Source organism: Erigeron canadensis, chromosome 2 (assembly GCF_010389155.1).
Source record: "Erigeron canadensis isolate Cc75 chromosome 2, C_canadensis_v1, whole genome shotgun sequence".
In the NCBI taxonomy this organism is placed as follows: Eukaryota; Viridiplantae; Streptophyta; class Magnoliopsida; order Asterales; family Asteraceae; genus Erigeron; species Erigeron canadensis.
In genome coordinates this window covers 17562658-17576193 of record NC_057762.1, presented here as the reverse complement: position 1 = coordinate 17576193, position 13536 = coordinate 17562658, and the positions used below count along the sequence as shown (strand labels likewise).

The 13536-nt window shown below is 37.1% G+C and overlaps 2 protein-coding genes across 2 annotated transcripts; one reads left to right on the top strand and one right to left on the bottom strand.

Moving 5' to 3' along the window:
• Nucleotides 1-2950: 2950 nt before the first annotated feature.
• On the top strand, nt 2951-9514 carry LOC122587800. The gene is made up of 5 exons (XM_043759966.1): nt 2951-3250; nt 3412-4295; nt 4459-4647; nt 4973-5444; nt 9281-9514. The coding sequence occupies exons 1-5, from the start codon at nt 2951-2953 to the stop codon at nt 9512-9514; spliced, it is 2079 nt and encodes a 692-aa protein (XP_043615901.1).
• Nucleotides 9515-10936: 1422 nt separating this feature from the next.
• On the bottom strand, nt 10937-11779 carry LOC122587799. The gene has a single exon (XM_043759965.1). The coding sequence runs from the start codon at nt 11777-11779 to the stop codon at nt 10937-10939; it is 843 nt and encodes a 280-aa protein (XP_043615900.1).
• Nucleotides 11780-13536: the final 1757 nt, after the last annotated feature.

The window sequence follows — 13536 nt, the reverse complement described above, 5'->3', positions numbered from 1 at the left end:
CTATAGCTGACTTATTGTCAATTCTAATAGGGAATATCAAGAAAATCCATACCGTAGCCACGAAGTTGTTGCTGAATCCACAATACCTGGGAACAACAACTACCAGCAGCCATATACTCTACCTCACATGAAGACTGAGCAACACATGTCTGCTTCTTGCACTGCCACGATGCTAATCTTCCTCCTAAAAACTGACAACCTCCAGTCGTAGACTTTCTGTCATTGTTACAACCGCCAAAGTCCGAATCAGTATATGCAACAAAATCAAATGTTCCACCCATAGGATACCATAGACCAAGCCCTTGGTTTCCCTTAAGATAACATAAAATACGTTTTGCTGCAACCAAATGTGACTCTTTCGGACTAGCTTGAAATCTAGCACATAGACAAACAACAAACATAATATCTGGACGTGAAGCAGTCAGATACATCAATGAGGCAATGATAGCACGATAATAAGTTGCATCCCCAAGTTCATCTTTCTGATCGAGAACTCTTAAGCCATGATTCTGCTGTATAGGAGTACCATATGTCTTGGATTCTAACATTTGAAACCTCTCCAAGATGTCATCGACATACTTAGACTGGTGTATGAAAAACCCATCTTTCCTTTGATCAACTTGCAGTCCGAGAAAGAATTGAAGTTCCCCAATAGCACTCATTTCAAATTCCTTTTTCATGCTCATTTCGAACTCTTTGCACATCTTTGTGTTAGATGAACCAAATAAGATATCATCTACATAAACTTGTACAATTAGATAATCTCGCTTCCTCCATTTGATAAACAATGTGCTATCTATCGATCCTCTTGTAAATCCATTTGTCAACAAATGTGTCGACAACTTCTCATACCACACTCTGGGTGCTTGATGTAATCCATAAAGAGCCTTATCAAGTCGATATGCTCTTCTTGGATAGTTAGGATCTTCAAACCCCGGTGGTTGGTGAACATATATAACTTTACCATATAAGAAGGCACTTTTAATGTCTAACTGATACACCTTTATACCTTTGAAACTTGCATAGGCTAAAAATAACCTTATAGCTTCAATCCTAGCAACTGGGGCAAAAGTTTCGTTATAGTCATATCCTTCTCGTTGTGCAAACCCCTGAACTACCAACCGTGCCTTATTCCTAGTAACGACCCCTTTGTCATCTCGTTTGCATTTAATAACCCAACGAGTTCCAATCGGTTCTTTACTTCTAGGCACATCTACTAACTCCCATACTCCAACTTTTTCAAATTGAGCTAATTCTTCTTGCATAGCTTCAACCCAACATGGATCTTGAAGTGCTGCCTTGACATTCTTGGGTTCAACTTGTGAAATGAAACCAGAATATAAACACTCTATTATTAGTCCAGTTTCTTTCACTTCACAAAACAGACTAGTCAGTTCCTTATTCAACTGATTTCTCGTTCGAACAGGTTCTGTAGCATTACCAAGAATATTTTCAACTGGATGATCTTTATTAACTCGATATTGAGGAACCGAATCAACATTCAGACTTTCTCCTAAATTCGTTCTAATCTAAAACTCAGGAGAGCTAAAATCATCTTCCGATTCTTCAGAAATGGGATCATCATCAGGCAGTGAAACCTTTGACGGAGTAAGTGATGTAGTATTCTCTGGTTCACAGTCATCTGAATTTGTTCGTTTATTCTTGTCCTTACTACTTTCACCAATAACAGTAGACTGAACTTTGGTTGGAGTAGTATCAACATGTTGAGCAGGAGAAGTTGTTGGAGTAGTGGAATAATCCATATGATCTCTTAAAATGATCACATCATCCACTGTTTCAGGATCTGAATAAGAAGCAGGACCGTGTAATGAATGAAACACACTGTCATAATCGAAATTCTTGCCAGTTCCATAATTTACAGCTGGTTTATGACTGACAATCTTGACATTAGTGCCTAGGTCAACTTTGCCGGTCAATTTATTGTAAACCCGTCGAATTGGAGTACCCGGTTTATAACCCATGAAAAATCCATCTTCAACCTTTGGATCAAACTTTGACTGAGGTAGATATTTCAAGAAAGTACATGGTACACCAAATGGTTCAACATTCTGTAAATTTTGTTTCTTCTTATGTAGAAGCTCATAACATGTCTTATTATGACGCTTAACTACAGAAACCCTACTTATAATATGACAAGCTGTATTCACTGCCTCCCCCCAAAACATAATAGGGAGTCCCGAATCAGCAAGCATTGTTCTGGCTGTCTCGATTAGAGTCCTATTCTTTCTTTCAGCAACTCCATCCTGTTGTGGTTCATACGGTGCACTGAATTTGGTACCAAAGCCAGGTTTACAAAAAGGTTTCTTAATCTTTTAGTCCTTGGTTATTCTTTGGTTAGCTGGGTCAGATTAGATCTGTTGGAGTTGTAGTTCATTTTGTTTAAGATCTGTTATTGTTGGTATGGCTTTGTTGAAGATTAATGGCTTTTAGAAGAAATATGACAGTAGAAGAAGCTTATAATGCTAGGAGGGATAGGCAGATTGAAGATCTACAAGAAACACTTGGTGGAGTTCTTAATTTATTGGAAGATGGTGGTTTAAGGTTGAATAGAGAACGTGTTATAGGTGAAAGAGATGATGAGTCTCAAGGTCCTAGTGAGAGATCTGACGGTACACCCAGATCTTCTAGTGATTCTGATGAGTCTAATCAGTCTAGAAGAAGGCATAGGAGGAATAAGGTTGATGACACGAAAGATATCAAGATACATCCACCAGATTTCGTTGGTTCTTCTAACCCAGAAGAATTCTTTGAATGGGTTCAGGTTATGGATAGAATAATCGAAATAAAAGGGTATGATGATAAAAAGAGTTTTAAAGTTGCCATTATTAGGATGATAAAGTATGGTTCATCTTGGTATGATAATATGAAGTCTGAATGAGAATATAAGGGTAAAAGCAAAATTAAGACCTGGTCCAAGTTGAAAGAAGTTATGCAGAAGAGATTTGTTCCCCAGTCGTACAAGCAAGATCAGTATCTCCTGATGAACAACCTGAAGCAAGGTACTAAAGAAGTTGTAGAGTATATCAGAGAATTCGAGCAACCAAAGACTCGAACTGGTGTGAAAGAAACTGAAGAGCATACTATCGCCAGATTCATTGGTGGGTTGAATGCTACCATTTCAGAAAGGATAGAGTTGCAGCCTATCTGGACATACGAAGGAGCTTGCAAATTGGCTCTCCAGATTGAGAAGCAACTGAAGAAGAAAGTCCAATACAAACCTTTCACTAAGGTTTCGTCCAGTTCCAGTCAACCATTCTGAAGCCCAGTGCAACTGGTCAATAGTCCTTCAGAGGCAAGGAGAAAGAAACCGGATGATCTAAAGAGCTAGTTGGAAGAAAATGCTTTAAATGTCATGGTTTTGGTCACTTCCAGGCACAGTGTCCCAACTAGAGGGCACTCACTGCTAAGGAGATTGGAAGCTTACCAGATGTTGAGACTGAAGAAGGTGAACCAGTGTATGTTGACGATGAAATTGAAGACACATATGTTGGTGCAGATGTTGGAGAAATGCTGGTAGTCAGAAGAGTGATGCGTGCTAATGAAGTTGTAACTGATACTACCCAGAGAGAAAATATCTTCCATTCCAGATGTACTGTTAAAAACAAGGTGTATGACATGATCATTGATGGTGGAAGTTGTGCTAATACTGCTTCAACTTATATGGTAGAAAAACTGGAGTTACCTACCACAAAACATCCTCGTCCATATAAGTTGCAATGGCTCAGTGAAGGTTCAGAGGTAAAGGTTAACCGTCAAGTCACTATTCCTTTTTCCATGGGATCTGTTTATGAAGATAAAATTATTTGTGATGTTGTTCCTATGGATGCTTGTCATATTTTGTTGGGTAGACCATGGTTATTTCACAATTATTTATTTCATAATGGTCGTGCAAATTCTTATTCATTGTTTGTAAGTGGTAAGAAGGTTAGTTTGACTTCTCTGAAACCCAACGAGTCACTAAAAGTTAATAAGAAAGACCAGCCCAGCAAGTCTTTAGTTATGTCCCAAACTAAAGTTGAGGAAGAGTTAACTGGAGGCTCTCCAGTTATGATGTTACTGGTGCTTGAACTTACTGAAGACAAGGAGTTCACTGGAGTCCCTAGTCTCCTGAAGTCTCTACTGGAGGAATTCACTAATGTTTTCCTAGAAGACTTACCTGAAGGTTTGCCGCCAGTTAGAGGTATAGAACACCAGATTGACCTAGTTCCAGGTTCAGTGCTTCCTAACAAAGTTGTTTATCGATGTTCACCAACCGAAGCAAAAGAGTTACAAAGGTAGGTAGATGAGTTTGTTTCTAAAGGTTATGTGAGAGCAAGTATGAGTCCATGTTCAGTTCCAGCTCTCCTGGTCCCCAAAAAAAGATGGTTCGATGAGAATGTGTGTTGACAGTAGAGCCATAAATAATATAACTATTAAGTATAGATATCCCATTCCCAGATTGGATGATATGCTTGATGAGTTACATGGCTCCAGTGTGTTTTCAAAAATTGATCTCATAAGTGGTTATCATCAGATTAGAATGAGTGATGGAGATGAACAGAAGACTGCATTCAAAATCAAAGGAGGCCTTCATGAATGGTCAGTAATGCCTTTTGGTTTATCTAATGCTCCGAGTACTTTCATGAGGTTAATGAATGAAGTTCTCAGACCACTTATTGGTCAATTTGTTGTTGTTTACTTTGATGATATTCTTGTTTATTCAAAAAAAAAAAAAAAGCTGAGCATGTTGATCATTTTAGAGAAGTATTTGAATTATTGAGGAAACACCAGTTGTATGGAAAATTAGAAAAATGTGATTTTATGGTGGAAAGTGTAGTTTTCCTTGGTTATGTGGTGTCAAAAAGAAGGTATTTCCATGGATTCTTCCGAGGTAGAAGCCATCAGATCATTGCCAGTTCCTACTACAATCACTGAAGTAAGAAGTTTTCATGGACTGACATCATTTTTATAGAAGATTTATCAAGAATTTATCTTCAGTTGTGGCTCCAATTACTGATTGTCTGAAGATGGGTGTGTTTGACTGGCCATGTTCAGCCCAGTTAGCATTTGAGTCACTGAAGGAAAAGCTCAGTTCAGCTCCAATATTATCTTTGCCAGATTTAGATCAGTTGTTTGAGTTAGAGTGTGATGCCAGTAGTGTGGGTATTGGTGCAGTTCTGGTACAAGCAGGGCGTCCAGTGGCATATTTCAGTGAAAAGCTAAATGGTTCTAAATTAAAGTATAGCACTTATGATAAAGAGTCTTATGCAATTATTCGTGCTATTACTCACTGGTCTCATTATCTGAAGCCAAAACAGTTTGTCTTATTTCCTGACCATGAAGCACTGAAGTTTATTAATGGTCAACAGAAGCTTAATGCCAGACATGCAAAATGGGTGGAATTTTTGCAGTCTTATTCATTTGTTTCTAAATATAAAGCTGGAGTAGTCCACTTCTCCAGTGGCATGTTGCTCCAGATGTTACCAGTAGTAGTCCACTAGTGAAGTTCCCCACTGAAGTGCTCCAGTGACCAGCTCCAGTCACCAGATGGAAGCTCCAAAATTAAAGTCTCCAGTGGAAGTCCAGATGTCACTTTCCAGTCTCCCAATGAAGTGGCATTTCTAGGTAATGGCTTAAGATAGGAACTTATGTATATTAGTCCTCTCGTTGGGATAGTCTTGGCTTTGAAATGTGGATGAGGACCATGATGGAATATATAATCAAGGAAGTAATAGATGGGAAGTACCCATTTTGGATAAGTATATATAATGCTCTGTATATCAAGGTGAGTCATAGTCCCCTTTCAAAATCTTTTATGTGTTTTTACTTTCGGGGTGAAAAACATGATAAATAAAATTGCTTTATATATATGAAATGATTCTTGAAATAATGTGTATGATATGGGATTTATGTTGTATGTTCAATGTGATATATATTATATAAAGAGTTTGAGTACTGTTAAACGGTAGTCCCCTGTACACTACTATTAACTCATTGAGGCCTGTAGTTAGAGGATTGCGTAACTAGGATTCGTCCGCTTACTCACATCATTGGCGACAGGTTGTTTGGCCGCCTTCAACGATGTCGGTCATGGGGTGCTCTAATCTACTTTATATTTGGTCGTCTCCATGGCACGACTCCTTTATTATTAATTATTACACATGGTTGACAGCATGTGCCTTTTATTATAAATTCATCAGGGCAAATTATTATCATTGATGTTATTATTATTGTGGACGTGAAATGGTCTTAGTATAGTGGCTCAGGCACAAACACATCAATTTATGCCTTTGGCTAAATGATTATTGATAATACTCATGGCTGGACATAATGGATTGAACATACGGTTTGGGTATTGGACCCTATATGGAATCTTGAAAGTTGTTGAAATTGGTGATATTGAAATATTGATAACCGAATGATTTTGGTATGATATATGATTAATCGATTTATATACTTTTTCTCTCATGATGATTTCACAAATGAGAACTTTGTTATTTATCATGGATTTTTCCAAGTCTTGAAATGACATTATGGTATTTGGAAAACTTGATATTTGGAGATGAGAATTTTGTCGGACATATGGTTTGGGTATGTTAATATCTAATAATATGTTTTCTAAGTGTTTAAAATGGTTCTGCAACGAGATTTACATAAAAACCTACGCACTCACCAACTACATTTTCGTAGTTGACACTTTTTCTTCATGCTTTTCAAGAATTAGCATAAGTTTTGAGGAATTATATGCATCATGATTGTTTGCATCGTACTTTGGAGTCTAAGATCAAAACTTGTGATGGACAATGGAATCCGCCTTGATCATTGTAGTATACTATTTCATGTGCTTGTTATTTGTTTCGTGAACTTAGTATCCAAGTATGGTGGACGCATTTGTACTTGAAAATTGGTTCACATGCTTGTACATTTGTAAATTCTTTTTATCAAATAAAGCTATGGTGAATGTTATTTATAATCCTTTATTTTGAATACTCGACTTTCTGTACATCTCATTGTTCCACCTTAGTTGGGGTGTTACAAATAATATATAAAGTCCATTATCCTACTCGGTCACATACAAAGGCCGATCGATAATCGATTAATGTACTTTCTAAAGAGAGATTAATTAACTAGACATTATGTTAATGGTCTAAGTTAATTATTTGTAAGATTGTATTTGATTAATTAGTTAGTTAAATGTTTAGTTGGTAATTGATCATACATATATACATATTATATATATATGTCTCAAGTATGTACTTTAACAAAACAAAGAAACCACATAAACATAAAATTGTTATTTTGTGTGTAGGCCCTTTGAGTGGCCGTGTGATGGGCAGACAAAAGCGCAACCCTTTTTTTGTTTCCATACATATTAACTCTTCACACCAAAAGAGAAGTACATATACTCACAAAACAAGAAAACAAAAGTTTTTTAATACTCTCTCTTAGCTCTCGGCTCTCTCTTTTTCTGACAAAAACAAACAGTCATTTTGGGTTGTGTTTTAGTTTTTTTTATATAGTTCTTAATCTCTTCAAAAGGGACTTTGAACTAGATCAGCACACAAAGATTGTGGTGTTAATACTACATAAAAGGAGAGCAAATTTCGGGTACTTGGATAGCTTGGAGGGCTGGTCTTTTGCTCAAAGAAGGTACACAAATCGGAATCGGAACTTTGGGTGTCTCCCCGAATAGAGAGATTCTAACTTGAATCTATTCACCTACATCTTAAGGAAATCTTCAAGGGTATGTTTTCTAGTATTCATTCTCTTGATCTTTTGTTTGACGAGATGATCCATGGGATAGACTTCGGTTGATAGAAAATTTTAATATGCTATTGTTATTGCTATGCATGCTTCCGTTGCGTTAGATTGAACCGAAATCCATTAGTGGTATCCGAGCCACCTCGTTTAAACTTTAGTTTTTCCTTTTACGGGCTGCCTAAGTTTGTATGAGTTCATAATTATATTTGTTTTAGGGGCTGTTGAAAGAAAAAACAAATAAATAAAAGGGATCCATGTTTTCTAATATGTTACGGTTGAGAAGTCAGAGAAAGAAATTTGAGGTTTTATTAAATGTAAAATGCAATTCATTTTTTTTGTAACTCGAACAACATGAAGCAGTAGCGCTGCTCTTTTTTTTTTTTTTTTTATGTTTTAATTGCTTTCAAAGCCCATATATGATTTTGAATACATGAAATTGTAGGCCCTCATATAATGTTATGTTGTATTGTGATATCGATTGTAGTATGCCAATGACCCTTGTGTGTTGAATGTTTGATTACGTATTATTTATTCCGGATGAATGTAATAATAATAAATCAAACGACTTGCATGTCGTCTTTTCATTTTACCGATGTATTAATTAAGGACAACTTGTGTCGTTCTCTTTCTATGTATTTGTAATAGTATAGAAAGTAGTGTAGATTCATTTTGTAAAATGTAAAAAGACTTGGAGATTAGCATCATGAAGATGGAATCATCAAGAGGGTGCAAACAACAACAAGGGAGTCAAAGAAAGATGGTGATTTTAGTGGGAGCCATTGCTCTTACTTACCATGTCCTTAGCTTGACCTTGTTTTTCCTTGTGGTGGCTCACCGGAAAAACGCATAGGATTTATGGCATAGTACCGATATGTTTGTGTATGATGATTATTTTGTTTAATATATTTGTCTTGGCTATGATTGCAAGAAAATCGTTTTAAAACTTATAAAATAGTCATCTATATTGGTTTGTTATAATGGATTAACAAACGCAATATTTTTTCTAAATAAATATCAAATTGGTTTGGTTATAATGGATTAACAAATGCAATGAGATATTGGCAAAATCTTAAGATTGTATAAAATGTTTTTGCGATAACCCGAGAGTCTGGGCAATTGGGTGTTGGCAAGAGTGAGGTGAAGTTAGTGATAACCCGAGAGTCTGGGCTGGATCTCACGTGTAGCTATCATGGACGGTTTACAATGGACTTGTGTTCTGCGATGAACCCGACACAAGAAAGGTTTGGCGTAGGAGGGATTAAACATGCATTGATATAATGGATTATCAATAGAATCCCGCAAGAGTTTAAGAGTTTCATCATAGATGAAATTGGTAATATAGTGTACCTACCTAAATAGCTTGTAGTTAATGTTCCGCGGCTAAACCGACATTGCTATAAGTGAAATATGGATCTTAACCTTGTTAATTATAGATGTTTTCTTTAAACACTTGGGTAATTATTTTAACAAGAATTAAATATGTCAAATTAACTAATATAATCTACTACTTATATGATAGATGTCTACCGCAAATGCAAACTCTTCTTCCTCATTTCTTTCTACTTGTTGCCTCAAGGGTCCCCTTGAAAAGGATAAGCTTACCGGCTTGAACTTTATTGACTGGCTTCGCAACCTAAGAATTGTTCTTAGGATGGAAGATAAGATCAGGGCAATAGAGGAACCCCATCCTAAAGAGCCACATGCTAGAGTTGCACAAGCGACAAGGGACGAGTTTGAGAATCGTCGTACCTAATCGATTGAGGTTGCTTGCTTCATGTTGGCGACTATGACTCCCGAGCTCCAAAAGGGTTTGGAGAATCTTGGGGCGTACGACATGCTTACAAAATTGAAGGACATGTTCTAAGTGCAAGCAAAGCAAGAAAGATTTGACATTGTCAAAGCTCTTGTTTGTTGCAAGATGACACCGGGTAGTAGCGTGAGTGTCCATGTACTTAAGATGAAAGGGTACATAGACCAATTGGAGCGCCTTGGTTTTCCCGTTAGTCAAGAGCTTGCTGCAGATTTTGTCCTTAACTCGTTGACTAGTGCGGTTGATTCATTTGTATTGAACTACAACATGAATAACATGGAGGAAACCATAATGGAGCTTCATGGCATGTTGAAGACCACCAAGTCTGGCATGGCCAAGACCAAACGTGCTGCCACTGCCGTCTTGACCATCAAGGAAAGAGGGATACACAAGAAGAAAAAGAATGGACCAAGTGGTAAGGGTAAGGTAAAGGTTGGAATACCAATTGCCAAACCCAAACCCCTTTAGCCTCTACTTCTTCTCACAAGATCCCACAAGCCAAATATCCTAAGGAGGCCGAATGTTTCCATTGTGGGGAAATTGGACATTGGAGGCGTACTTGTCCGGTGTATTTGAAAGACCTAAAAGAGCTTTGGGCCAAAGGTGTCGCTAACCCTTCGGGTATGTGCATGATTGAACTTAACAATACATTTACATCTGATTCCTGGGTATTGGACACAGGTTGTGGTACTCACATTTGCACAAATTGGCAGGGACTCACAAGAAGTAAGAAGTTAAGGACCAGAGAGCTTGATCTAATCATGGGGAACAAGAATGTGTCATGGGTTGAAATGATTGGAGATTACAAGATTGATTTTGATTCCGGTTTATGTATTGTTTTAAGAAATGTTTGCTACAGTGCTGATATGGCAAGAAACATTATCTCTTTTGATGTTTTGTTTAATGATGGTTTTGATTTTCAGTTTGATAATGGATCAATTCTTGTTTACAAGGATAATGTATTTTATTTTAAGGCTAGTCCTTGTAGAGGCATATTAGAAACCACTGTTAAACCAAGTTATAGTTCAATCAATAACATTGGTTCATCCAAAGATGGTTTCGATAAGGCGTATCTATGGCACTTTCATTTAGGCCACATAAACAAGAAATGAATTGCAAAACTCCAATCTGATGGTAGTTTGGAATCATTTGACGTTGCATCTCATTTTTTGGGTAAAGGGTTACCCCGCTTAAACTTTTATACCAACAACAAATCACAGTACAAAACAAGTAATGTGGTTGAGTACCACACTAGTTCCTTATACGACATGTCGTATAAGGTTAAACAAGCTAGCAATAAGCAATACAAAACAAAACTAAAAAGCCTACAAATTAAACACTTTACTAGTAGGACAATAATATCAATCACGTGTCTCGTCCCTGCTCATCAGGTTCAACTAGGAGACTCCTTGGCAATCTCCAAACTTCTAACATACGCTTGGTCTTTGAGCTTTCCTTGAACTTTACAGAAGCCAATCTTAATCTAACATTCTCCACAATTATATCTTTGAGTGTGTCAGGAGGTCGTGTGTGGTTACCAAACATGCGTTTATTCCGTTCTTGCCATATGTAATAAACCGCAGCTGCAAGTACAAGTCTACCAATAATACTCGTTGTTGAAGCACCATTAGCTTTCGGAATCAAGAATGAAACAATGTCATCCAATTTATTTGATAGGTGCGACATTCCCGCCATATGCTTTAGCTTGTCCCACACTTGTGCTGAGTAGGGGCATTCGAAAAAGAGATGAATATGTGAGTCTGGACCTGTTTTACAAAGTGAGCAACAAACAAGGTTAAGATTATAAGCCCCATCCACGTCCCATGGTTTTATCCTATCATGAGTTTTGAGTTTGCGTTTCATAACCAGCCAAAGTAGGAAGGAGTGTCTGGGGATACATTTTGAAAACCATACCAAGTTAACCCATGTGACTGTGTTGCCATGAGTGCGAATAGACTCCCATACAATTGAGGGTTTAACTATCAGCTCCTTTCCGCCTTTGTCTTGCCATTTAAGTACGTCTTTTTGTCCCATATTAAAAGTTGGTACCCTAACCTTTATGAGAACCGGGAAGAGATCCAGCCAGGCTGTAGGCCATTTCCAAGCACCCCCATCAATCAGGTCCGCTACCGTGTCATATAGTGAAAAACCCGCTGCCATGATTTCCCTTGGTGTAATAAGCTCACGTATGGGGCATATGGGTCCCATTTATCAAACCAGACCGACGTAGTTGTACCATCTCCTATCTTAGACCAAAAAAATGGTCGGATAGAATTCCTTAGCTGTAGAATATTGCGCCATCCCCAGCTAATGTCAGGTATCACCGGTACATCCCAGAAGTTACGGCCCTTCAACTTATACGCATGAATCCATTCAACCTAAAGCGACTTACGTTTAGTGATGATACTCCATATGTGGTTAGTCATGAGTGCTTTGTTCATATCAGTAATACGTCTAATTCCAAGGCTGCCCTCGTTCTTGGGAGTACACACCGATTTCCGAAAGTATCACTATATTTGTCAAGTTGTTGGCGATAAGGACATTGTCATTAGTAGGTTCGAACAAGTGAAAACTTGGCTGATCCATTTACCAAAAGCTCTACCTCAAGCCAAACATGAGGCTCATAGTAGATCTATTGGAATTCATATTGTTGATGATTTAGTTTGATTGGATTAACTATGTTAATGTGACACTTAGAACATTATGTAATAGTTTATTGCAATTGATTTGATGATTTTATATGGAGACTATAAAATATGCATGATGCGATCACTTCATTGCATATTACTATGTTCTATTTTACATGTTTTAAACTCCATTGAATATTAATTCATGAAAGTCCACATTCGGTCATTCTCTAATGGAGAGAGAAGTGAATTAAGGCTGCTATGAAGTGTAGTATATAGATTAATATGACATTATATTCATGAGGAACTTGATAATGGATTCAATGTTCTGGAGTGACCACACTTAGGAATTACTTTATGGTTTATGTCACAAAGCAATTCTAAGATGGCAACACTTTTATCCTAGAGTGGAGATATGTGAGAATCTTGACACATCTAGTGTCATGCTTTGACCTACATCTAACGTTGTGCGTAAATGCAGTCATAAGGGTGTGGATTGGGTGTGGCATGAAATGTGATAGATGTCTACATAGTCGAAGCAATTTGTTCCTTCTTCCTTTAGTAGGTCAAAGTGATATCTCTGGGCCCCTCGTTGATTTGTGCTGATAATAATTGCATGGTCCTGCTAGTACTGAATCGTGATGATTGCAGACAATTTTGATCACTACAAATCTATATCAAGAAACATAATCTTGAACGGTTGTGATTGACATTAACCATGTCACACGTTCATTTGGATATCTAGAACAAAGGATAAATGTTGAAAGAAAATTGATAGGAGTATGACAATGATGATGCATTGGTTATACTAGGTATGTCACTATGACACACCTATATTATCATGTTTGTGCAAGTGGGAGTCTGTTATATATATGCATATGGGTTAGCTAAAGGTTTGATCGTGGTAAACTATAATTCAAAGATATGCCCATGACATGAATAATATATAAAGTTCATTATCCTATTCGGTCACACACAAAAGCCAATCGATAATCGATTAATGTACTTTCTAAAGAGAGATTAATTAACTAGACATTATGTTAATGGTCTAAGTTAATTATTTGTGAGATTGTATTTGATTAATTAGTTAGTTAAATGTTTAGCTGGTAATTAATCATACATATATACATATTATACATATATATATATATATATATGTCTCAAGTATGTACTTTAATAAAACAAAGATGCCACATAAACCTAAAATTGTGTATTTTGTGCGTAGGCCGTTTGAATGGTCGTGTGATGGGAAGACAAAAGGGCAACCCTTTTTTCGTTTCCATATATATTAACTCTTCACACCAAAAGAGAAGTACATACACTCAGAAAAGAAGAAAA